Below are 27,725 nucleotides of genomic sequence, written 5' to 3'. Positions count from 1 at the left end.
TAGTCATTTGATTGAGTGCCTTATGCAGATGGTTACTGTAGAGCTTTAGGTTGCCATGATCAAACTGTAGTGTCCAAAAAGATTATAAAATGAATGACCCTTGACCAATCTAATCTAATTTTGAATTGTTAATAAACAAAGGTAGACATGTATTCACCAATTAATTAGACAATATTGAATGAAAATGAAAATCATCCTATTCAGCTCCCCTACTCTGATTTCTAATTATTTTCTTAAGAGTTAATTGTGTCTCAGTTCATGGGATTCTGCCAGCTTTGGTCCATGTGCAAGTTCTGTCTTATGATATGGTCACAACCCCAAATATTGGTACCATCATTGTCCTCTATTTAAGGTAGTCTTTAGAATTTGTAGGCTAAAAAGTGAGTACCTTTCTATGTGACCCAAGGCATTGAATAAATATATTAATACATCTCTGTACAGACCTTACGTTTAATCAATATTCATTTTAAGTGTCTTCTCCTCTGAAAACATCTATCATTTTCTCAGACTATAAGCCTATACTTTCAGTTAGTTTAAGCTGACACAGTGATTGCTTGAACTATGACACTGTATTATGATACAGTGAGACAACACCAACATTCGTGACACTGGCATCATGCTTCAAAGAAAAGAGAATGGACCCTAGTCTCTCAGGCAACCTGACAGCTCTGGTTCCACTTTCCTGAGTATGATACCAAGTAAAATCATATGTATTTTCTCATAGAAATGAGCCTTCTCCTAAATGTCACATTTCAAAGTTTCCGGCTACTTATTAAGTGGTCACCATTGTTTCCTACATATGTATTATCTTTTAAAAAATATAGTTGCCCGTTTATTTAGTGTGGATTGCTTAAATACAATTACTTCAAAGTGTATTATATTTAAAAGGCTTCTGCTTTCTGCTCTTTAAAAACATTGTGAATATGATAATCATTCTTTAGCCTTTAAAAAAATGTGGACCCTAATGTGTGCAATTTAGCCACAGTTGCAGACTTTAATCATAAATTCTTTTAAAGGGGCACATATATTGCAGATTATGTAGCCGAATGGACCAAGTTCAGAATGAGCATCTAAAACCCTGTATACATTTTAGTCATTACCAGACTGGCAAAAAAAAAAAAAAGCTTCAGTGATAGCCTCTAGAATGCCATAGAACCATTTTAATGTCCCTCTGTCAATCAAAATATTCCAATGACAAGTCACAGTTATCATCTTTAGATTCAATTTTTATAAATGTTTGTTTAGCCTAAACCTTATATATCAAGATACAGCCCAATCCCAAATGTTAACTAGGCACAAACCTAACAGCATGCCATCTCCCCAGGCAGAACATGTATATCAGAAATTCAGAAGAACATTGCTGCCTAAGAAGTCTCTCTAAGTACGCAAAGGGAGGTATTATCTGCTTTGCAGTTGCTTGCCTTATTAACTACATTTGCTGCAAAAATGCCTTATGATAGTAGGTTCTGGAAACCATAGTCAAAATAAAAACATTGCCTGTGAAAAGGCAACATCTTTCACTTCAAAGTATTTATGTAATATTTAACATCCTTCTGTTGCCGTTCATGATTTAATAATAGTTGCATAAGTAATACATTGATACTCATTTTTCTTCTTGTTCTACCTAAACTTTTGAACCCACAGAAAGTAGTTTCAACCAAAACAGGCCCAAGTTTATTTGGTTTTTCAGTAGCTGTCCCTGCATCTTTGAAATAAAATAGATGTCTTGATGCAAGTATAATCGGAAGTCAGATCAGAATAATCAAATGATCAAATTACTTAAATTAGACACATACTGAATTGCCTAAAGAAGAAACTGCGGCCGGGCGCGGTGGCTCAAGCCTGTAATCCCAGCACTTTGGGAGGCCGAGACGGGCGGATCACGAGGTCAGGAGATCGAGACCATCCTGGCTAACACAGTGAAACCCCGTCTCTACTAAAAATACAAAAACTTAGCCGGGCGAGGTGGCAGGCGCCTGTAGTCCCAGCTACTCGGGAGGCTGAGGCAGGAGAATGGCGTGAACCCGGGAGGCGGAGCTTGCAGTGAGCCGAGATCCGGCCACTGCACTCCAGCCTGGGTGACAGAGCGAGACTCCGTCTCAAAAAAAAAAAAAAAAAAAAAAAAAAAAAAGAAGAAACTGCTCAGTTTGGAAAGGCTTACAGCAGACAGTAACCTTCAATCATTTTCCACCTCTGGAAAAAATATTGAGTCATACTTTGAAGGACAGGTGATCTTAAGGACACTAACAACAAAGATTCGTACAGATTAAGTAACCATTGAAAGAAAATGCTGATTGAGTTTTTGTTCAGAATAAGGAGATTCAGACAGAATCTAAACCATTTTGGGCATCACAATGAAAAAATATGAAAATTACATAATATGAATTTTAATACTAAGAATGTATATAGATAGTGAAAAGGCTAATTGGATGCACTGCATGTAGCCTAGGGCTCTCAAACTCTGGGGACCTTTACCATTCACATTGATTACTGAAGACTGATCATTAGGGCACAAAATTCATCATCATGTTTAAAATAACCTATTCTACCTAATAGGGGTATTTGGACCATTGTTTGGTAATTAAATACCAAAATGTCTAGTAACTTGTACATGGTAGGTACTCCATTTATTCAACAAATATCTATTGCACATCCACTATAAGCTAGGCATTTAACAAAAATTAACAAATATTTATCATGTGTATAAATGAACATACTTTTTTGATAATTGAAGCAAAACAACATGCATTGATCTAATTAATCATATAATTTGAATCTAAACTTTATGTCTAGATCACTGAAATATAAGCATATTTTAAATTTAGAATGTATTCATTCACTTATTCATTTTTTCAACAAATATTTATTGAGTGCCTATTTTGCATCAACCATTGTTCTAGTTGTGAAGAGTACAACACTGAACAAAGCAGACGGAGGTCACTTTCTATGTGGAAGTGTACATTCTAGTGAAGAAAAGGGACAATTAAAAAAATCAAGTATGGGCCAGGTGCAGTGGTTCATGCCTGTAAATCTCAGCACTTTGGGAGGCCAAGGCGGGCAGATCGCCTGAGGTCAGGATTTCGAGACCAGCCTGGCCAACAAACATAGCGAAACCCTGTCTCTACTAAAAATACAAAAATCAGCTGGGCATGGTGGCAGGCGCCCGTAATTCCAGCTACTTGGAGGCTGAGGCAGGAGAATCCCTTGAACCCAGGAGGCGGAGGTTACGGTGCGCCGAGATCATGCCACTGCACTCCAGCCTGGGGGATAGAGCGAGACTCTGTCTCAAAAAAAGAAAAAAAAATAACAACAACAAAAAAAAACAAGCATGTAATATCATACCATGATGATTCAGAGATTAAACTGGTGCTTCGTTAAATAGGGCAGTCAGCATAGGTTTGTCAGAAAAGTAATATTTGAGCCATGCAAATATCTGAGATTAGGACATTCCAGGCAGAGGGAACAGCAAGTGAAAAGTGCTGGTGGCAGAAGCATGTGGCATGTTGGAGGAGCAATAAAAGTCTAGTGTAGTTGGAGTACAGAAAGAGTGTATAAGATTGATCAGAAATATAATGGCATAGGTAGTCAAGAGCCAGATCACACAGGGTCTCATGAACCACAGTATGAACTACAGGTTTTATTCTAGGGTCCAGGGGAAGGAGGCCTTTGCTAGATTTTAAGCAAGGGAATGATTCTCATTTACATCTTAAAGGCATTGCCCTAGCTGCAGCATGAACTGACTTGAGGAAAGGCAAGTAGAAATAGGAGAGCAATTCAGAAACTCTGTTATTTCCCTCGTAATTTATACATATGGACTTATCTTTTGCTGTTTTTATATCCTGAGCATCTTAGTATCCTAATTGTGGACTAGCCTCTAGGTTTTTCTATAATCGGGGAAGAGTATTTTTAATTTGTATACATTTTTACTAATTTTTGATACCTTTGTATTCCAATTTATATGCTGGTAATTTTTCTTAATATTATAATAATAATATTTTGTGATCCAAGTGACTCTGTAATCTATGAGTATGAATACAAAGTTAAAGTCATCACATTTCTTTCTAAATATTTTATATATTTTTAAATTATATTCTGTTACTTTTGATTAGAACTTTACGTTTTAAAAGTACTTTTGCCTATTAGGAAAAAATCCTAAATAAGAGAACAAACCGGTTCATAATTATTTAGGACTAGCATTTTATCAAGGAAAACATAAGCTTAAACTTCAACTCCTGTGAAGGGGCCCCCAGCTAATACAGTATTTGGATGCATAATGAAAGTATCCTGCATGGTTTGTTGGCATAGGTTCCATTGTACCTTGATATGTGTGTGATGATAATGTAAGCATGTTCCAAATCTGCCTGCCTGATAACTGTCAAGTCTCAGTAGACCTTATGTCAGTGAGAAAGGTATAGAACACCTACTATTCAGAGACACAACAAAAATTATCACCCAGTGATTTTAAATTGTAATCAACTATAACCTATTTAAACAGAATTTATGTTTTCTGCTATGTACATATATAGCATGGCACTTGACGATATTTATTTTGAAAACAAGATAGAAGATAATATGTAGGCCGGGTGCGGTGGCTCACTCCTGTAATCCCAGCACTTTGGGAGGCCGAGGCGGGTGGATCACGAGGTCAGGAGATCAAGACCATCCTGGATAACATGGTGAAACCTCGTCTCTACTAAAAATACAAAAAATTAGCTGGGCATGGTGGTGGGCCCAGCGTGCTGGTGGGCGCCTGTAGTCCCAGCTACTTGAGAGACTGAGGGAGGAGAATGGTGTGAACCCGGGAGGCGGAGTTTGCAGTGAGGGGAGACTGTGCCACTGCACTCCAGCCTGGGTGACAGAGCAAGACACTGTCTCAAAAAAAAAGAAAAAAAAAAAAAAGATAATATGTAAAAATAAAAATATTTTGAATATAAAGAGTTTATAACTGAGTTTGCTTAAAATAGAAGACTGACAATGTATAAAATGGATGACTAGACTGGGTAAGGATGAATCGGATCTCTCTCACACACTATATATAATATATACAATCACCAAACAAATTACAATAAAAATATTGCCAAATTTCAGGTAATAATTGATAACTCTAATGTTTATCAATAGCTTATTGGTTTCATAATATTTCCTCTTAGAAGGAATTCAAAACACCCATTTAAAAAACCTTTTACATTCCTGTAGTGTCCACTTACTATTATTGAAAGAAAAGTCTACATTTGATTATGCAGCTTAGAAAGTCTTCTAAGATGAGCCGGGCGCGGTGGCTCAAGCCTGTAATCCCAGCACTTTGGGAGGCCAAGACGGGCGGATCACAAGGTCAGGAGATCGAGACCATCCTGGCTAACACGTTGAAACCCCGTCTCTACTAAAAAATACAAAAAACTAGCCGGGCGAGGTGGCGGGCGCCTGTGGTCCCAGCTACTCCGGAGGCTGAGGCAGGAGAATGGCGTAAACCCGGGAGGCGGAGCTTGCAGTGAGCTGAGATCCGGCCACTGCACTCCAGCCTGGGCGACAGAGCCAGACTCAGTCTCAAAAAAAAAAAAAAAAAAAAAAGAAAGTCTTCTAAGATGAAGCCAAGAACAAAACCATTTTGTACACCCAGGCTTAAGAATAATATCAATTGTTTGTCCAGCTCATTCTTGTCTTCCTGCCACCCTTGCAGTCTTTGCTGATTCTTCTCTGCTGGATCCTTTGCTACATGAATTTAGCAAGTTCCTCTGCCTTCCCTGACCCCTAGCACAGTGTTTTGCACAGAGTAGCCACTCCACATAGAATGGTTGAGTGAATGAATGGATTAATGAGGACTCCTGTTTGATTTTTCAGCATTTCTTTAATGTCCTTCCAATCAGTAAATTATTCAGTGATTCCTAAGTGTCCAGGGCTCCAACTATGCTCTTTATCATTGGGGAATGCTTCCTTCCTGGGGTGGATGCTCGTAGGTTCTTTGTTCCAACTTTATCTGTAGCTATAGTCACTTAATCTCCAACCTGTTTTCTTCACATGGTTTAGTGAAAAACACATAGACCCATGAATCTTGCAATGAGGAATTCAGCCCATTATCAGTACCTAAAAAATGCTTTTGAGTCAATGATACATTTAAGTTAAAATACAATTCTGTGTTACTTGACTCATCTGGGATGAGCATGAGAATGACACCGTTAGGGGGAAATCCTCAGTGGAGAAAGGATTTACATGTCCTCTTGTTACAAGTCAGCAGGGAGCCCCCCTGCTGAAATTCTACTCCTTTTCCAAGTTCCAGCTTAAGCATCACATCCTCCGTGAAAGCTTTTTGTACCCACCAGGTGTAAGTAGTTATTACTGCTCGGTGATAGCAAAATACATTTTCATGCTAACAAAGCCAAGATCTGATGACTCTGTTTGATGAATATTTGTTTTTCTTCTTCTGTTTTGATCTCTGTTGCCAACTGTAATTGTAAGCATCATCTTTGTCTCTGATGTTCAGCCTACTACCTGGTACCAAGTAGGTGCTCAGCTACACTTATGCAATTCAATTGAATTAAATGAGATCTGTGGTAAACTAAAATGTATATGCCTCGGTGGGGGAAAAAAAAAGTGGCAATAATAGCTGCAGACCTCCAAACACCTTTGACCTGAGGACCTTACCTAGGGTTCACTCTCGGAGGGTACTCACAGATCCTGTCCTTTCTTACTTTCTAAAGCTTAATATTTTTGAGAAACTGAGAAGCATTTTTATTTCAAGGCAAAATATTCAAACATTTCTACTTAAAGTCCTTCATTCCGAGAGTTTCAGAATAGCTCACAACTATTTCTGACCACACAGTCCTCTCTCAGAGCAATCAAAACTCACCGGCAATACTGCAGGAAGTCAGTGAGGAATGGCTGGTTTGAGGCTGTAAACTAAAATGCCACCATGGGTTTTTGAGTTTAATATTTTAGTGGGCAAACACATAAGATGAGGAGAAAGAGAGAGATGATTCCCTTCATATAATAAACTCTGCTTGAAAGTTGCTTTTAGACAGACATAAACTCAGTCTTAAATTGTTATTTTCAAAGAAACATTATCTTGGTCCAGTGGAATGTCTCCATGCACATAATTCTTTTTCAGTTTGTTTAAACAACTTAGAAATAAACTTTCCTGATCAAAATCATGCAAAAACTATTTACCAAGATTGATAATTTAATCATTTAAAGCAAAATGTCAAACCTAATATTTTTATTTTAAATGATAAAGTACAGTGTTTTGAAACTACTAAAAGTAATATAATACTTGTGCTCTACTACCTAATTTGAACAGATGCAAACATTTAGCATATTTGCTTTTGATCTTAAGAACCATAACATTACAGATAAAATTAAGGCATTCTCCTACCTTAATCATATTTTCCATCTTCTCTTTCCAAGTTTCAGTGCTCCTATAAATATTTCTATTATATTTATCTTTATTCAAATATGATATTTATTATAGCATGGTATAATATGCATTAAATATTATTTTTAAAGTAAATTTAAAGTAAATTGACCCCAAAATTAATAAGTAAAAGATTGATATAATCATGAAGGGTAAACATTTGGTATGAGTTCTAATTATGAAGAGTTAGTTAATATCAACATGATTTAATTAGTACTTTATTTTTATACTCATTATAGCAGTATAATCTTTAGCGAACATCAACTGGGAAATAACATGTTACAAAAACACTGAGAATTAATTCCATGATGATTTGTTGCAAGTGCACAAATGTCACCTTATTTTCCTACCTTTAACAAAAATCTATTAAACTTGTTAAATTGAGGATTTGTTGTTTTCGTATACCACCTGTCCTTCATTTTATATACACACACACACAATCACACACACTCACTGCTTATCTCTGAGCTCCCTGAGAGCCAAGGAACAAAGGAAAATACAAAAGATCTTATAACTGACTCGATTATCTAATAAAAGGAAATGTGCCGTATCACCAGGTAGGACTACCTTGTGTTCTCTGAAAATAATTATCATGAGTGTTCTTATAATAAGATAAACAAATATAAGCCAAACAAATAAAAGCCACCTGAACAATATAGTGGCCAATTATTTTTAAACTAGCAGTTTTACCAAAGTACAAAGCTGTAATTCATCTGTTGTTTCGTATCTTTCATGGATAAAATCCAAGGGCATGATGTGAAATTGCAGTTTCGTGGGAAATCTAAACTGTAATGATGTTCATACACATTTACTCCTAAAAGCCTTTTGTCAGGTGAAAGCATAGCAGAGGGCCAGTTGGTAAAACACAAACATGAAGCCACCCCAATCACTAAAGTGGGTGTGGGAATCCCGACGCTTGGGAATGTGCTTAAATGTTCAATGTGATAACGACAGAATGGAGCGAGTGGGAATCTAGTCTAACACATTATTCAAAAGTGAGTTTTTAGTAACTTTGTTGTATTGTTTTTCCTCCCAACTTTTTATTCTGGGGTTTTCATGCTTCCTGACTCTGGTGTGTATAAAGACCCATCCAGTCGGAGCGACCGCACTTCTCCGTGATCACAAAGTTACCCTTGGTTATGGAATATGTTTTCCAGCTTAATGAGCAAGCACATACACATGATGCTAATGAGGAATTTTGCTTCAAGATACTTTTAAAAATGTACATGAGTAAGAAGAATTGTTTGCTTTGATTATTTTAAGATGTAAATGCAGCTACTTCTAAAAAGAAAAAATAATCCTGAGGAAAAGGCCATCGTGATCCGTGACAATGGATGGAGAGTTAAATCCTGCTTCCATCTATCATATGTACTGAAGAGGGACGTGGGAGCAACTTCTGCCTTGGAAGGAGCCTTCTTTGCTCACTAACGCAGTGGGCATTAATAAGTCTCTGCTGCCCGTATGGTTTTGTTTCAGTCATTTTAAATCAACCCTGGAACCAGGCAGAGTATACATTAATACAAGGCGTTACTCTCCTTCAATTGTAGTTAAGGGTGCTTGCGTGCTATCACTGTTGTGATAGAAGCCTGTTTGCCTCTGTCCCAATAGTGAAGGCAGAAAACTCTCCCTATGAGGAAAGAAAGCTTTCCTGAGTCACACACACAGCTGCTTTCCTCCCTTAGCTTGGCAGCTCCTGTAATAAGTTTCTAGTTTGGAACGTAGTACAGATCAGGAAAAAAGCAGGAAAGGGTAGAGCAGGACGGACATGGTGGTTAGATTTTTGCCTTGGTGCTTCACTATAATATGCCTTAAGTAGCGAGCCACCAAGTCCTAATGACTCTTCCTTTTCTTCCATATAGTGAATGCCTCCCTCTGGGGCTTTCCTTCCTTGTCCCTATACCTAACAGCAATAGCCTGGGAACTAGTCCCTCTGCCTGCACTCTACTGCTAGCATCATCTTTCTAAAGCACCGCTTTCATCATGTTGACCTGCTCATCACACTGTGCTCAAAAAGCTTTCAGGACTCCCCATTGCCCAGAAGATAAAGGTCACTCCTTGGACTGGAATTGAGGCCCTTTGCAATCTGTCTAGAGCGTTGTGTTCAGTCACATTGGATGAGAAGAGTTCATTCTAATCAGACTGATCTATCTGTGATCCTCCCAGCACACTGTGCACTGTCTTCCTCCATACATTTCCCCAGGCCTTCTCTCCACCACTGTTCTTCATCTAAATCCTACTCTTCTTTCCAGATAGTTCACTTTCCACCTCCTCCTCCCTATCTTATGAGCATAAAGCGAAAGAGTCATAAGGAAGTTGGAGCAAGGTGCCAGACACAGGGGAACCTCATGATAATTTCATCCCCTTTTTTTGCCACTTCTCCCACAGAAAAAGCCAACTTGCTTTAAGATACTGATTTCTGACTGCCCCTCCAGATATTATTGCAACAAAATTTGTCACGATGAATCTTATATAGAGTAAATCTGGAAAATCTCTTAGCCTTAGAAGGTGAGAAAGATTATCTAATGTAATTCCAGCTCACCCTGTCTGCACATCAGAATCACCTGTAGCATTTTTGACAACAACGACTACCTAGGCCTCACAGCAGACCTCCTAAATGAGAATCTCTGAGTTGCAACCCAACCATCTGGGTTTTTTAAGTATTCCACAGAAGATTTTGATCTGCATCTAGAATTTAAAATCCAGGACTTGAAAGCCAGAAGTTAATGCTGGACAATATTTATTTGATTACAACTTCTCAGAAACTTTGTTAAGCAATTGATATGCCTTTAGTGACTACAGTCTTGAGTCATTATCTCCATTTTCACAGGTGAGGATTCTTAAGCTTGGGAAAGTGAAGTAGCCCAGTGCCATCCAGCTAGTAAAGAAGCCTCATTAACTACAGGTCTATCTAATACCAAGTTCCAACCTGTAGTCACATTCTCCATCTGCTTTTATTATAATTAGACATTATTTCAATATGTGGCCATCAGACTCTTTCCCAGCAATAGTTCCCTCTCTTCAAAATGTGATTCTGTTTTTTGAAAGTTCTGGGACCACCCAGGGCAAGAGTTTCGCAGCTCAGTTTTCTTTGACTGGCTATTTGTTGTCCTAATCTATTTCTGATCAGTAAGGCCCAGTATTCCCAAGACCTTCCCCATGTAATGGGCCAACTTCTATGTTTTGCATCCTTATAAAGAGATCGATACTAATGGCAACTAAGCTTTTTCCACATGCAAGATAAGCCTAGCCACCCTGGAAAACCTGAGTGCAGTCCTGGGTAATGCTTCTGGAGAATGGCATTATTCATTCCTCCTAGATTTCAAAACTAAAAGGATTACCCACTCTAAGTTTGAAAAAGAAACAAAAAAAGTCACCTGAGACCTGAGTAATGACATGGGAGACTTACTAGCCTTGCCAGTCAATGCTTTTCTACCCTTTGAATAGAGGGTTTAATTTTTCGATGCATTTTCACATCTTTTACCTCATATTTTTCTCTCACAACTCAGTCATTCCTGCACTGCAGTTTCCTTACAGATAAAATACTTATAATCAAGTTCCATCAAAAGGAGTGATGTGAGAGTTAATGAGTAAATGGGCTTAAAGTATCATAAGCATCTTGAATGAAAGGTACACACTGTTTTTACTGTTACTAATATAATGCAGTTCATCCATTACGGATCTGACAGGGAGCACAGACAGCAGCTCTGACCTCATTTACTGGCCAGGCCAGAGAGGGTCTGCATAATGGCCCCAGAGAAAGACACCCTCAAGAGAAACAAAACAACCACAGTCAAGGTCCAAAACAACCCAGAAAGCCAGCCTCACTGCAGTGCAGTTGGGTGCTTTGAAACTAACTGGGAATATTGTGTGGTCAAAATACGGAATGGACACCGAGTCAAGGACCTTGGGAGAGGAATAAGTGACAGCCATGTTTAATAGATGAAACAAAATCTAGTGAAATTAGAGGGCAGCCACAAACCAGACACATGAATAAGTAATTTGCTAGCTGCCAGGTTCTGCATTCTCACACTCTGGCAGATGACAAGGCACTTCTAAATACACAGAGAAGCTTATTTAACTCATTGCAGATCATCCTTGGAAGAGCAATTTCAAGTGAGGCAGGGAATTAAATTAATGTCAAACCCCCCGAAAATATTGATGAGCTAGTTATAAATGTATATGAGTGGTCTTAAATGCTACCTTTTACTGCTCTAATTTAGGTTCCTTACTCCATCAAGTGGTCTTTAAAAATTATTTCCTATTTCTCTTCTATCTTATAATTCAGAGAGCTAAGGTTTTCAGTCAATGTTAATTTTCTTTGAAGGATTTTCAGAGGGTAGTATTACCACATACAGACCCCTGAAATTATTATTTTCGAGTAAGGCTGATTCTTTTTCTTTGTAGCCTAGAAGAAAAGAGATCTATGTAATCGCAGTGTCAAAATGTCAAAAGACTGAGGTTGAAAAAAAGAAGAAGAAAGGAAAAGAAAACACAAAAAACCTTAAAGGCATTCGTGCAGTCCTCAGCTTTACAAATCCTTGGCTCACATAAAATACTTGTGACATGCTATAATTAACTAGTTACTCCTCTCGGAATGAATAATAATGCAATTATTTGCCAAAAGCAGTGAACGGATAGTTTCTGTTTTCAAAAATGTGTGCTTTTCATTTCTGTAGAAAGAAAAACCCTTGATTAATTTACATATGCTGCTAAAGTGACCTGCAGTTTCACCATTACATTATATGATAATTGCTACCTTTTTTCTTTTTTCTTTTTTAATCTTTAAAACGTATTTTTTAATTATTTATTTATTTAGAGACAAGGACTCACTATTTTGCCCAGGCTGCTCTCAAACTCCTAACCTCAAGTGATTTTCTCCCTCAGCCGCCTGAGTGGCTGGGACTACAGACATACACCACTGCACCTGGCTCTTGTGTCACCTTTTTATCAGAGCGTTATGTTTTTCAGTGGTTTAATGTAGCAATAAACTGACAAGTTGCTATCATGTTCAAATTATATTGGTGCCTGAAACTGTACCCAAATACCACAAATGAGAAGTAGTAGCCTGCCTGGTGAAAACATTTTCTTGTCCCAGTTGGACTTTGATGCCATCGAGATTACTAACTGCTTGTTCCCTGTTTCCTTTGTCTGTGGAAACACAAATAAAAGGAGAACAGTGAGCCTTAGTTCTTCAAGAACCACCTCTCCTTTGGAGACCCCACATCTGCCAAGTAGCACAAAGTTATTTCTCCTAGGTGTTAATATATAACACACAGTTAATATACAACACAATGAATATTTTCAACTCCTTCAACACCATCCGCCATTCTCTCAGTAATTTGTTCAACAACCATCTATTGAAGATGTTTGTAATGCACTGTACTAGGTACCAGGATGTCAAAGGTAAGTAAAACACCTTGCCCTTGAGGAGGTTTCAGAAAGGTAGAGGTATAAACAAGTAAACAGGCAAATTACCAATGCAGTAAATGCACCATGGAGGTGAGTGTGAACCCCCCACCCCCAACACATACACATTTTTTCACTCATATAAACACACAAAACCCCCTCTACCCCATGAATGTAAACTTCCCAAAATGCCTCTTTGAAAGTTTTAAAGCAGACACTTGGAAAAAAATTAATGCTAAAACCCTCTAATTTTGTAATTTCAGTAGAGTTCATTGAGCTATACATTTGTGTGTGTGTCTGTGTGTGTGTATTTGTGTGTAAATATTCGTTTTCATGTAGATCTTTATATAGCATTTTATTTAAGGATAAAATATTTTGAGCAACTGATGCTTTAGAGAGGTTAATCTAACGCCCATAAAATTAGTTACTAATTCTAAAACCAGGTTTTAGTTTGCAATGTCTTAAAACTAACATTCACTGATGTATCCCAGTGATACACAAAAAGTCTGGATTGCTTGTTTGAGAAGACAAGGACCAAGAGTCAATATGATTTAAATTCATAAAATCATGATACTTATTCCAAGAGCAGACATAGCCTTGTTTTCCAAATCCTACCTACTCAAAGGATTCCTTTAATCAGTGAATGATAGGAATTTGGGTCTGTGATAGGAGTTTGGGTCTGTCTTTCCTTGTACTTTCAGTATGTAGAACAGGGCAGGCTCTGGCATCAAACTGCCTAGATTTTAATTTAGGCTCTTCCATTTGCTAGCTGTGAGATTTCTCCAAGTCTCAATTTTCTTATCTGTAAGATGGGCATAGTAATAGTAACTTTTAGAATAGCAACCTTTCTTTAAGAATGTAAAATTGTATTCATTCATTTCGTTTAGCTATCTATTCAACATGTAGTTATTGAAAGTTTCATGTGTGCAAGGTATTGGGCCCATTGGGGAATGCAAAGATAATTCAATCACTGCAAATAGAGATCAAGATGGACTTGGAGTTTCAGACTGTGGTCCTGGAATCCTGCATGTTTTTCTAATTGAGTAAGCTTAATAGACATAGATACATGGAATACAGTAAATAATGGTTATGTAATCAGAGTTTATTGGTCTTTTGGAAACAAAGAAATGGTAGGTCCTTGGTAATCCAGTCACAACATTTCCTTTTCCCTAAGCTTCATTGTTTTTGTGTTTTGTTTTGTTTTGTTTTTGAAACAGAGTCCCATTCTGTTGCCCAGGCTAGAGTGTAATGGCAGCATCTTAGCTCACCGCAACCTCCACCTCTCCCATTCAAGTGATTCTCCTGCCTCAGCCTCTGAGTAGCTGGAATTACAGGTGCCTACCAGCACATCTGGCTAATTTTTGTATTTTTAGTAGAGTCAGCGTTTCACCGTATTGGCCAGGCTGGTCTCGAACTCCTGACCTCAGGTGATCTGCCCACCTTGGCCTCCTAGGGTGCTGAGATTACAGGCATGAGCCACCATGCCTAGCCAGCTTATTGTTTTCAAGCCATTTTAGCAAATCTTTGAATTTTCTTCAACTTATTCACAAAAAGAAAAATATTCTCCATAGATTGGTTTCAATTTCCAATGATTGCTGAGAGCCACATGAAGTATTTTTGAAATGTACTCTTGCATTTATTTAATATATGCAAGTATATAGAGTAGGGAGCAAAGATGGAGGTTAATGATGAGGATATGCAATTGAGAAAAAGACCAGTATAATCCATGCTTTCCTGAAGCTTATATCCCAGGGAAACTTTCACCTCAAGGAATGAATCTATATTCTCCTCTTGGGCTCAGAATAAAAACATCAACCGTCTATACCTATTTCTTAGCTATTCCATGAAAGGCTTTATTTGCAGCAACAAGAGCCAGGAATATTGAGAGGAAACAAATCTTGAAAGGAGGCCTTGAGTGAGCAATGCTAGGAAAGGAAAGGGGAGAGGATGTCAGCAGCAGAAAAGCTGTGGGACTAAAATAAGATTAGTCAAACTGAAAATAAATAAATAAATACACCAACTGGAGAATCTTGTAAAATATTCCACACAATTTTTCAATTTGGTGTTAAAAGTTAAGTGAATTTTTCACTGAAACATTGATTCTAACCAGTCCAGTTCAATCAAATGTTACCTTTCTATCTGTATTAGTCCATTTTCACACTACTGATAAAGACATACCCAAGACTGGGCAATTTACAAAAGAAAGAGGTTTAATGGACTCACAGTTCCAAGTGGGTACGGAGGCCTCACAATCATGGCAGAAAGTGAAAGGCGTGGCAGGAGACAAGAGAAGAGAGCTTGTGTAGGGAAATTTCCCTTTATGAAACCATCAGATCTCTTGAGACCTATTCACTATCATGAGAACAGCAAGGGAAATACCTGCCCCCATGATTCAATTGTCTCCTACCAGGTCGCTACCACAACACTTAGGAATTATGGGAGCTACAATTCAAGATGAAATTTGGGTGGATACACAGTCAAACCGTATCACCATATCTATTCCTTTTGCACCATTTTGTCATGCTATCAAATGGGTTTCTGAACTGCCAATTAGTTTTTGTCTACATATATATATATATATATTTAGAAATGTATTATATATATATTTCTAAATTTCTTTGGAGTTGATTTGGAGATACCTTCAAAGCCCTGATATCTTATCTAATTTACCATTTAGGTAGACAAATGGCGGAACATACCTTTCTCTCTGTTTTTCTCCTGCTAACAAACAACTTTATAGAAGACCTTGAAGGAGATAATTCCTAGAGTCTAACACAACAACAAACAGTCAGAATCTAAACTGGTTTGAAGGCGAAAGAAGCTACCTTTTTAAAAATGCAAATGTCAACCTCCCCACTCCTTTTTTATTTAATATAATGATTAAGGCTTGGCCTACAAAGTCACTTATCCACATCCACTCTGTAAGAACCAGAAGCTCTTTGAACACATAGGCAGCTCCTGATCTCAGGTTTTCAGATGCCAAGAGTCAATTGAGGTAGCAATGTCATGTTCCAGTAGCTTGTGATCACATGGCAACATCAAAGCTGAGGTAGGAACACCACTCCTCGATGAGTTAAGTGTTTAGAGATGGTTGCCATCTGTTCTAGCTATTTGTTCCTAAATAGGTAAATGTAAAAATAACCAGGCATTCCTACAGCAATTCTCTTACAAAAAAAGAAAAAAAAAAGTTCATTAGCACATTTTCTGCCAGCATTTTTAAACAGCAATCTAGGTAATTCTGACACAGATGGTCTAAGGGCTACACTCGGAGATGCACTGGTGTGTAGACAAACCCTCTCTCACTCAATCAACAGACTGATCAAGCAGTGATTCCCAGGAATTGAGTCTGGTGCCAGGATGACTACTTAAGAATATAGAATGTTAGAAGCTACCCTAGATTTACTGGAGCCCAGAAATCTGCTTATGAATCCGTATACTTAAAAGTTCTCCAGGAGATTGTAATAACACAGTCTGTGGTATTAGAGAGAAGGGGTTGGGTTTTAGCTTACTAAATCTATGAGTGGGTCCTTATTCCACAATTTACCAGTGTCTAACCTTATGTAATATCTTTGGTCTGTGAAACAGCTGTTGTGAGGATTAAATAAAGCAATACATGTTGAGAGTCTAGCATGTAGTAACCTGCTTGCCATTGTATGCCTAGCTCTCAGTAAGATATACAGAAGTAAAAATGTATGCTTCATGACTTTGGGAAACATATAATCTATTTATAAGACAACATAAATATTAATAAAAATGTGAAATATGAGTTTATATTCTAAAGCTGTAACATGGTTGTACACACACACCAAAAAGCACACAAGACCCAATATTCAGAATAATACAATAGAGAAGTATAATGACATAGGAACAATCATGTAAAATTTTCTTTAAAATGTTTAAGTCTTCTTTAGGTAACCTAATTCTCATTAAATCACCGAATTTTTATTTATAGAAAAATATTAACATCATGAGTGGCAATCAACTTGTATTTATTATTTGATTATTTAAAATGAGGGGTAGAAAAATAGCACTGTATACCTGGGAAGGGGTTTCATAGGATATGCCTAAAGGGGCCCAAGACAACCCTGAAATTTTATACAGAAGCGTTGTTTATATGAACATGGATATTTCTGGGGAGAGATCTATAGCTTTCATTTTTCCAAAGGGTTTTGTGGCCCCCCCCAAAATGTTAAGGACAACTGAAGATTACCATTTAGTACATTTTATGTGCATTCTTATTTATGCCAAAGAAATACAACTCCTGATTGCATGCCCAATAATTTACTTGTTTGCTTTCTCTGACCTGTCCTCTGAGTCAGTTTTCCACAAGCTTTAACCAGTCAAATATCCCAAAAAAAGGAGAAAGTAAGATTCAATTTAAGAAAACTCTAAAGCAGAGTTTCGTGACTACCTCAGCCTATTCCTATTCTGCAGACATCAGCATGGAAATTTATGTACATGTTTTTAAAGTTCCAGGGCAGAGGTTAACTCATGATCATTTTTGAGTTTTTCCTTTTCATTTTTTATCCATTGCTCAGTTGTTTGAATTATTTTCTATTAGTTCTGTGTTTCTTTTCTTCTCAGGTAGGAAAGTGAAGGAACTTCCCTGGAAGGATACAATTCAATTTTGCCAACTTGCATTTTGTCAACTTAGCAATTCTTTCATTTGTATTTTACTTATAATGCGGTAACAACACTATTGATATTACATGTTTTTATTTCTCTGGTTTTTTTAGGTGTGTGTGTAATATTGACTGTTCTCAAACCAACTTCAATCCCCTCTGTGCTTCTGATGGGAAATCTTATGATAATGCATGTCAAATCAAAGAAGCATCGTGTCAGAAACAAGAGAAAATTGAAGTCATGTCTTTGGGTCGATGTCAAGGTAATGTTCATACCAAAATTCATTTCGAAGAATGTTTTTAGTCTTTGTGCAAAAATGAAAAGTGAAGAAAACTCCTTATTAGGCAGCTATTCCATTTTCAAAATGCAGTTCTTATTTACAATGGATCGTAGAGTCTACTGTAGCATTTTTGTCAATTATAGGATTTTGAGGGGCTCTCAGCAACCGTCCAGATCTGTCTCTATACAATGGAACTGTATTGTCACAACGCCATAAACACAGAAGCTAATATTCACAAGATAGCAGACAATTTTCTTGCAAAGGGTAAAAAGAAAGTCAAAGACATTTTTAAAACGAATCTAAGAATTTATTAGACATCCTTGAAACTAAAAGCAAATCACTTCATTTTTATGTATTGATTCAGTACAAATATTTAAAATGCATTTTTAAAAGCAAAAGGTACTAGAATGTTCTATTTTCTTTCTTGTTCAGAAACAAGCATTTTCTTAGTTTTTGATTTGCTACTCCTTTGCCCAATTTTTCTCAGTTATAATTATGAATCTTCTTCTTTTCTCAAACTTTAGAAAGCTCTCTTCATTTTACTATTTGTTCTCAAACAGAAATTGACATTGTAAATCTGTCTTAGTATACAGGTTGCTTAGAACTCCAGTTGTAAAAATTCCTTAATTGCAATGAAGATATTGTTGGAGGAAATATATAAGTTTCATATTAGATATTTAGGAAACAGTTAATCAATGTGTATTGTTAATTTTTTAACACAGATAACACAACTACAACTACTAAGTCTGAAGATGGGCATTATGCAAGAACAGATTATGCAGGTACATAATATTTTCTTCTACAAAATGTGAGCTCTTCTATTAAAAGAGAGTCCTGGGAAATGGTTGTTTACCACTTATTCCAAAGTGAAACTTGCAAGACTTCTAACATGTGCTAGTCTTCTCTTGCCTAGTTCAAGCTTTCATTAGGCAAGAGTAATTTTTTGTTCAAGCAAAGAAGACATACTTTTTTTGCCAGAGTTAAAGCAATTGTCAAAAATGTCACTAAGACATAATTAGCTTGTTTTGACTGTGCAAATGGTACAAATAACAAAACATTCATCAAATTAATAGCATCAGTGGAAATCAATGCAATTTTTGGCAATATATTGTAATAAATGCAAGTGTTCTTGTTTAAATTTTCGTTAAAGGTCAACAATGAAAACTTTGCTAGTCTCTAAAAAGCTAGAAAGGACAGCTACAAACAGTAATGCAGGTTGTCTTATTTAGATGCAAAGTTAAAAATGTATATATGGTTTTTTTAATAGTAAATTTCCTTAGCTTATTTTGAAACTAAAATGTAGTTTCTCAGACATGCAAAATTATAAAGCACCTTATATAAAAATATAAATCATATTTAGCAATTATTTCACTTTGAAGAATGTCTCTAGCTAATCTAACTTTTCTAGAGTGAGAAATAATTCATGTGTATGCAATTGAAATTTTAACAGATACTTAAATGTTATAGAAATTTGGGATAAAATATATAAATAATATTATATAGGTTGATAATGATATGTGAAGTTTTCAGGCAGAGCTTTTCATTTAGATATTAAGCAATCATAACTAGATTTATGGCAAATATTCAATCAAAAAGAGTAGTTTCTTATCTTTTAAAATATTTACTACCATCTATTCTTTCTTTCTTTCTGAAATTTTGTTTTCTTTAACAACAGGATAAATGTCTATGGCACTGAAAAAAATTAGTTAATATACTTATAGACATCTGAAACCTCTTAGAATTTAGAAATAAAAGATATTTTAAACATTTCCCACATTTTATCTTAATGTTTTTCAATATGTAGATGGAATTTTTATGCGCTATAAGACAGAAATTATCATGGACAATTATACATGGAAAAACATTGGCTCTACTATTATGTAGCCATTCCTAAAGTGTCCAGGAGAGATATTTACAGATGTTCCTTGAAAAGAATAGTTCAGTAGTCTATAAGTTTGGAAGAGCTCATATAAACAAACGGATCTTCTACCCAGAACTTCTCACAGCTCTTTTGTTCATTATAAAATATTTAAGAGACATGCATCTTTTATTTATTTGTTTTACTTTTTGTTGTGGAGAGTTTCAAATAAAGGTAAAATACACAAATGTAGGCTCTATAGCATACTGAACCCACAAGTACTCATCATTCAAGTCCAGTAACACCAACCCATGGCTAACCCATCCCTGTCCTCACCCCTATCCTTTTCCTCTATTTTCATAATATGTGGAAGCAAATCCTGGAAATTTCATCATTTCATTCACAAATAGCATGCATCTTTAAAAAAATCAATAATTTTTTAACAAAATTACAATACTATAATCATATCTAATAAAATTATAAATAGTTCCTTATAATACACAGCTTTTAACAAAGTTGTTTGATAACACATTTTGCAGCATGTTTTGCAGTATTAATGTTTCCAAGAATGTACATTGTGATATGCTGATCCACAGAAATATTATTAAAAATAATAAAAAATAATAATGAAAAATCAAAGTCTGAGGCTAATTGTATATATTTTAAATTTTAAATGAAAACAAATTTAAATTATTTATATTTTTATAAACAATTATTATATTTTGATGGTGTTATAAGCCACTGGTACTAACTGCAATTAAAATACCTTTATTCCTACTTTGCAAACTAATTCATTTGGAAAAATATTCAAAAATGTAGAATTTATGCATACCTTCTTTAGTGAACCATCCGTCTTTGTACTCATTGAAAAATCAAGCCTCTCCCTGAGAATTTTGTTCCTGAAACAAAGAACTCTTCAAGTTGATCTGTGTCACTATACAAATATATATGCATTTATAAAATTGTTCCCATAAATATCATGAGAGATTCTACTGGTCTCTCAAAGTCATTTATATTGCATGTTAACATTTTGCCCATTTCAAAGAGATTTGATAATTGAATTTTTATTCCAAAAAGTATTTATATATGGATTTGGTTTTAAACAGATTATCTCTAATGTTGAGTGTCACTGTTCTTAATTGGCATGTTTTTCGTATCTTATTACTTTATTGGGTATCGGAAGAAAAAAATACATTTTTAATACATGCAAATTAAAATTCTTCTGTCACTCAGTGTAGTCCAGGATCTTCTAGTTTGATGTCAGATTTATCTTAAAAACTCTTAAAGAAAAACTTTTAAGAAAAAGTAAATTTTAAAAATACATGTTTGTTGAAATCCAAGTTTAAGACAGGAACAAAGATAATGTCAATTGAAGCTTGTAATTCCTGGTTAAACACTGATTGCATACTTTAAGATTCTCAAGACATTTATTTTAGATATATTTATCTTCATTAATGGTTTCATTAGAATACAATATACACCCTCTTTAGAAATCATTTAAGTAATAGTCATGTTCCTCAACATTTCCAAGCTTCCAATAGTATTTAGTTTCCTGAATTTGGGAACACGAACTTTGGAAAAAACTAAAAGGAACCAAATAGAGAGTCTATGTGTCATTGTCCTCTTAATTTCTATTTCACATGCTAAAATCTGTCCAAGGAGGGAAAATAGGAACTGTGTGACTCCTATCCCTCAAAGTTTGCTGTGTGCTCACAGCTCATTTAATGTCATAGCCACTTCCCGTGTTAGACACACATTCACGGACTCTCCCACCAGAGGGAAGTAAGGATCTAACACACTCTTATTTTTGCCTTATATGTCATTAATACTATAGATTAAAAACCCTTACTTATCTCTCCCAGTTTTTTGTTTGAGCCTACTTTAAGAGTCATTAATACAGGAACACATGTTTCTGATTAGAAAATGGAGATATTCTTGAAAGAAAGCCTAACTCTTAAAATAAATTAATTGTATCTCATTTTTAATATCAGTTAAAAGAGATCCCAGCAAGGATCAGCAGGAGGTGAATTACCAAAACGTGCAAAAAATGCAAACGAAGGGAGCAATGCCTTCAACAAGACTAATATGTACAGTATACTAGAGTGTGGCAGACTTGCTCAGAGACTGAATTCCATGATCCTCAAAGGCACATAAATGTAGTCGGCACCAGGAAACCAAAGAATTTGCTCAATCATCCCTGCCAGTATTACTTTCTGGTTGCATCTGATTTGGGTCTCTATTCTACCCTCTGTCCTTTAATGAGACCCAAGGCATTACTGAGTTTTGAATAAAGGGCTTTGGATCTCTTCATTTCAAAGCCCAGTGACAGGATACCTGTCAAATGAGCTAAACAGGCCATTTAATGTTATTCTCCCTTCATCACTATAAGACTTGGGCTTAGATTTAAGTCTGTCTGTACACCCACAGAAAGATTCAGGGAACACAGATTTTACAAACCCACGAAGCTAGGGCTTTCCAGGCTTTTCATTGTTTTAAATTGCTAAAATTAAACTGTCCTTTGGGAAGTTTTTAAATAGCAAATGTTTTACACCTCTTGAAATTTGCAACATTTTCTTTCATATATATGTGTATACGTGTGTGTGTGTATATATATACCCCTCATGTCTTCTAATGGAAAAAAAAATGAAGTTCAACTATTTGTTTTTCTTTATCCAGTATTTATGTATATTTTCTGATTGTGTTTTCTGTCTAAAAGTTTGTTCATGCTTCAAAAAAAGGGCTATGTTTTTTCCAGTAAAAATGTACTTAATTTTATAAGTTGTTAGATACTTTATAAAATGAAGTCAGATGATACTGGTTTTAATTATCTAGAAAATAAAATATTTTTTATTTTATGACATCCTATACCAGTTTTCAGAGTTTGCAGTGTTTTATAATTAAAATACATTTGTATTTTTCTTCCATATTGTTTAAATTGAAATTGTTTAAATAGAAATTGAAAACATGAAATCAGAATTGTTAAAGAAAATAAATATACCAACAACATAGACTATTACAGTTACTGCATTTAGCCCTAAGTTTCTTTGCAACCAACACAAAAGAAGAAATTATGGTTGAATCAATTCATTCAACAAATATTTGCAGAGTCACTGCAACATGCAAGCCCCTGTCCTGGGGTTTACAAAGGTGAACAAATCAACATAGGTATCTGCTAAATGAAACTTAGATTTTTATTGTCTGATAAAAAAGAAACAAAAAATAAGTTCAGAGATGAAAGACAAAGTTTCTCTATGTTAAATTATAAAGGAACTATTTAGCATAGATCTTTCTACAAGGCATCACCGAAAAACATAAAATGAATAAAATCTTCAACAGTGATTTTTACAAAATATGCCAAGAGGCTCTCCGTATGGCTGGGAATTTTTAAAATCAATTTTTGACAACATCCTAGAGCATAGAATTAAAATATGTATAACTCAAGGACAGTGTTTCTATGACAGACTAAAGTAATGACTTTCATTTATGGGTATTTCCAAATTGGAAAAAGTAAATAAATTACAGAGGAAATGGCTATGAGGAGCATGTTTAGTTTATTTTCCTCATGTATACATAGGTTAAACAGGAACAGGAGTAAAGTTAAGATAAAGACTATGCTGGATTATAGTATGTATGTGGGGACAAGATATTTCCCCTGCTTTTAGTAGCTGTTCAAGAAAAACGTTAAGTCCTGGATTTCATGTCCTCAGAAGGGAGACAGGGCCTCCCTAGCTCTGAGGGTAGCTACAGGCCTGCGTCGAGTTCCTGTGTTTACTTGTTGAACATTATACTGTGGCAATTCATTATTTCTTGTAATATTTATTTTTAGGAAAATTTCCATTCCTTATCTTCAAGCAATAATTTATACATTAATCTCAGGTCTGAAATATGGAAGACAGAAATCAGAAAAAGTTAAGTGAAATTCTATCCATCCTATTAGTAATATTCCATCAACCCATTTTTCCACATTAAGAGGGAGCTGACCTCTGGAAAGGGTATCTAGATAGTTTAAGTGAGTTGTCCTAATAATTGTTCTCTGTAGAAGCCACTGCAATTTACAAAGCCTTTTCATATATACTGTCTCCTTCAGTCTTCACGACGGACATGTGAAAGAGATACTATATGCTTTTGACAGGTGAGATTTGAGGTTCAGGGAGATTAAGTAAAAAGAGTAGTAAAAAGAGTATGTGATAGAACTAAGGTTAAAACCATCATTGCTAATTCCAGAATCCAGCAAGTTTGAGAACCAGGGAAGAAGTGTCACTACCTAACAAGTCCCAGCTTTGGGACCGACTCTGCACCCTGAGGGTTCACCATTTGGCAGTTCCAGACCCAAAAATATTTCATCATGATGTTACATTTTGTGAGATGCTCAAAAGAGTTACGTCTATATATTCTACACATCCTATAAGTGATATAATGTTTGCTTTTAAATTTTTCCTTGTTCTGTTTCCTATTTTTCCACATAGGGAAGAGAAAGCAAGAGGAAAGTGTTTGCTACCGAGTAATCCTGCATTAATAAAAAATAAATAAATAAAATTTTAAAAAAACAAAATAAAAATTTTTAGCCATATTTGATACATCATAGCTTTGCTAAGATTCACTCACATTGCTTCATGTGTTCTATGTCAACCCAGTAAAGCACCAAGCGTACAAATACTAGAGGAAATAAAATTGAGTCTCAAAGAAGCTAAGTGGCTGAGCTGGAACGGGACACGGTATTTTGACATATTGACTGCCTACCTGTGTAAATAGGGTGCTTGCTTGATTTACCTAATATTTGCCTTGATTATGCCTCAACTCTACATATACAGGCATGAATATCAAATGATTTCATATCATATTTATAATATGAATTAATTCAGTCATGTGGCAAAAACCTACATTTAAAATGGAAGCTTTTTCCATTTGCTCGTGAACACAAGGAGCACTTCACCAGAAACCATGTTTTGTCTGGGCCAATAATTTGATCTGTAGGAAATAAATAAATAGCAGCAAATGCAGACAGCAGCTTGTAGCACAAATATTGGTATCAACAGTGAAATAAATAAAAATGTTTGCCCAGGCTATTACAGTGCCACCAGACTAGCCTAGAATATTTAAGCCTAGGAAACGAATTAAGATGTCAAGATTTTTTCAAGATTTCTGAGGGAAAGTGTCTCATTGCAAGTATTTTCCCCTCTGGGATTTACATTAGAGTGCTGCAAAATTCATAAAGCTTTCTGTGAACTCTAACTCACAATTTTTCCTGCTCTCTTGAACTTCTGTGCTTTAGTTGTTTTCCCCGTAAAATCATGTAGCCAGTCATCTGTAATATTATGTTATGTTCATGGTTGTAGATAAACACAGAAATGGTATTTGCAATACAGATGAAGATTTTCCACTGAAGAGTTGCCTTGGGCCCTGGTAGACACTCTGGAAAACTTTATATTTATGCGCCAGTTCATAAACACATCCTGCATCATTTATGTGCACTTTTTCCTATTTGAAATGCTCCTTTCTGAAACAAATTGTTCACCTTGCAGTGTTACTTATCTACTCTTCTCTGCCATAAGTGTGCAGCAGCTGGTTTAGTGGTTGTAACCACAAGATTAGAGGGAACAGAGTTTAAACATTGGTCATGCTATCGTGGTGATTTAACCTTGTTAAATTAGTTGAAGCCTCAGTTTCTTGATCAGTTGAAGCCTCAGTTTCTTGATCTGTTTAAATGGAGATAATAAGTCTACTTCCAAAGGATTGAAGTTTAAATTAAAAGACATGATATAAGGCATTAACAAGCAAATTAACAAGCTAGCTATTGTTGTTACTTTCCTTTTGGTCTGAAAATGGAAGAGAATTGATTTTTATGGGAAATAGAGCACATTTTATGGAATATAATCTGTCGGTATGATATGTGTTCAGAGTTTTTATACTTATATTATCCTTTATGGACTCATACAATTACAAGAAGTTTCTGGATTATTTTTTCTGCCCAAGTCATATAACAGCTTGTTGCAAGATACCTTGGCTGACTTTTTAATTCATCTATAAAGAAATATTTATTGAATACTTATTTATAAGTTTTCAGCACATTAACATGTCTAAATATTCACAAAGCAAATTTTCTGATTTTCCTCCAGTCAACAAAATTTATGTATGGTATATTTAGATCACATAAAATATTAATAATATGATCATGAGATTATTACAACATGAAATTCAAATAGAAATTCAGTAGGAAGACATAGCTTATGACACAACTGCAGAATGACGACGTCATATGCTTTCCTCAATGTAACCTTTAAAGTCAATCGCTTCTACTCGAGTGCATATGTTTAGAGGACCTACATAGTCATTATTTTACAAAAGGAATGTGGTATATGGAAATTTATTTCTGTTTATGTAAAACATTATTTTCACTCAGAAATGTTGATGTTCATACGTCAGTAATTCACATACACACACCCCGCAAAGAGATCAAAACAAATGTTTTTAATGAACTCACAGTGAAGAAAAGACAGGTCTATTTAGCATGGAAGACAAAGAGATAAAAGCTTTGTGAGTTCAGACATCTAGATAATTGCTAGTGAAAATGCCGTAATTCTCCACCTTAATTTATCTTTTTACCTCAAGTTTACGTTATTTCCATTCCTAGGAAGAGTAGTGTAAGTGCAGGTAGAATGTATGAAGCTTAAAGAAGAGTAGGATATATCCCAATGCTCTGTATAATTTCCAGGCACAATGTTTTCCATAAACCTAGTAAATAGAAGTTAAGCCATCTCAAACAATAACAATGCACGTGCACACACACACACACTCTATTCTGAGCACTTTGATTTGCTGCTTTTGTTAAAGAGTCTGACATGCCCCAAATATATAAGCCCACATTATTAAGAGCATTAAAAATGCAGTTCTCACATCTTAGTGATTTGAAACTATGTATAAACATCATCAACTAAAAATGTCTTAAAACATCTATAAAAGGCCGGGCACGGTGGCTCAAGCCTGTAATCCCAGCACTTTGGGAGGCCGAGACGGGCGGATCACAAGGTCAGGAGATCGAGACCATCCTGGCTAACACGGTGAAACCCCGTCTCTACTAAAAAAATACAAAAAAACTAGCCAGGTGAGGTGGCAGGCGCCTGTAGTCCCAGCTACTCGGGAGGCTGAGGCAGGAGAATGGCGTAAACCCGGGAGGCGGAGCTTGCAGTGAGCTGAGATCCGGCCACTGCACTCCAGCCTGGGCGACAGAGCGAGACTCCGTCTCAAAAAAAAAAAAAAATCTATACAACAAAAATCTCTCAAAGAAGTGACATTTCTAAACAGCTATTTGTCTCATGGTTGTAGCTTGTTTTCCCCAGTTGTTCATTCAGAAAACACTTACACTTTTTCTTTTGAACTTGGATGTAATCAAAAGGAACCAAACTTGTGGACCAAACTCCAGGCATAACAAGAATGTAGAAATCAATGCTAAGGCTTGAGGGAAGTGTGGCCTAGTAATCTAGGAACAGTAATGAGGATTAAGGAGGACAGTACTCCACCTGTGAGTCCTGAAGTGCGGGGGAGGAGGGTAGAAAATACAGCCACTTTGTGAGAGGGTGGAAGGGGGTTGGTATTCTCAGAAAAATCTAGTGTTTCACTATGCAAGAAGAAAGGTGAGAATTTCATAGAAGCATCTGAGGCTAGAAGGGAATTTGCCAATTCTAGAGCACAGTTCTGGGTGAGCTTTGGGAAGTTTTTGGAAGTTGGGGACAGAGAGATGAGCTTAATCGAGGGCCGAGAAGCAACAAGGGCAGCACATTGTGGGTGTGATGATTTGGTGCAAGATGGAGAATTGGACAGGATAATGCCAGAATTATACTTTGCATAGTGACTAAATTCATGATCGAGGCAGGTATCACTCTCAGTTGTAGACTCAGATATCTAAATTTTCACTCAGAAATGTTAATGTTCACAGACAGTTTACATCCTCTGGCCAGTGTCTTCTCTTCCTAGAGTTGAATTGCCTGAGAAGCCCAGTTATACTGAGGTTACTTGGTGAGCCTAACAAGAGCGTATATTCTTTCAATGTTTAAGGCATCGAGCTAAAACAGCCTGATGCAAATGTCAACACAATAGAGATACCACTGCCCTCAAATTAGGATAAATAAGTGTTCTTGGCTAGGACTTCCTCCCCA

General features: G+C 36.0%; 1 protein-coding gene across 1 annotated transcript in view; it reads left to right on the top strand.

The window, feature by feature from the left end:
• Positions 1–27,725, top strand: part of TMEFF2 (transmembrane protein with EGF like and two follistatin like domains 2) — a 248,149-nt gene that overhangs the window by 174,036 nt on the left and 46,388 nt on the right. Inside the window, exons 6-7 of the mRNA XM_001084859.4 lie at positions 17,548–17,696; positions 18,437–18,496. Coding sequence (XP_001084859.2) covers positions 17,548–17,696; positions 18,437–18,496 — 209 coding nt within the window. The remainder of the gene's footprint in view (positions 1–17,547; positions 17,697–18,436; positions 18,497–27,725) is intronic.

This window comes from Macaca mulatta, chromosome 12 (genome assembly GCF_049350105.2).
Source record: "Macaca mulatta isolate MMU2019108-1 chromosome 12, T2T-MMU8v2.0, whole genome shotgun sequence".
NCBI lineage: Eukaryota > Metazoa > Chordata > Mammalia > Primates > Cercopithecidae > Macaca > Macaca mulatta.
The sequence above is the reverse complement of the archived record's forward strand: the minus strand, read 5'-3'. Positions and strand labels throughout refer to the sequence as shown.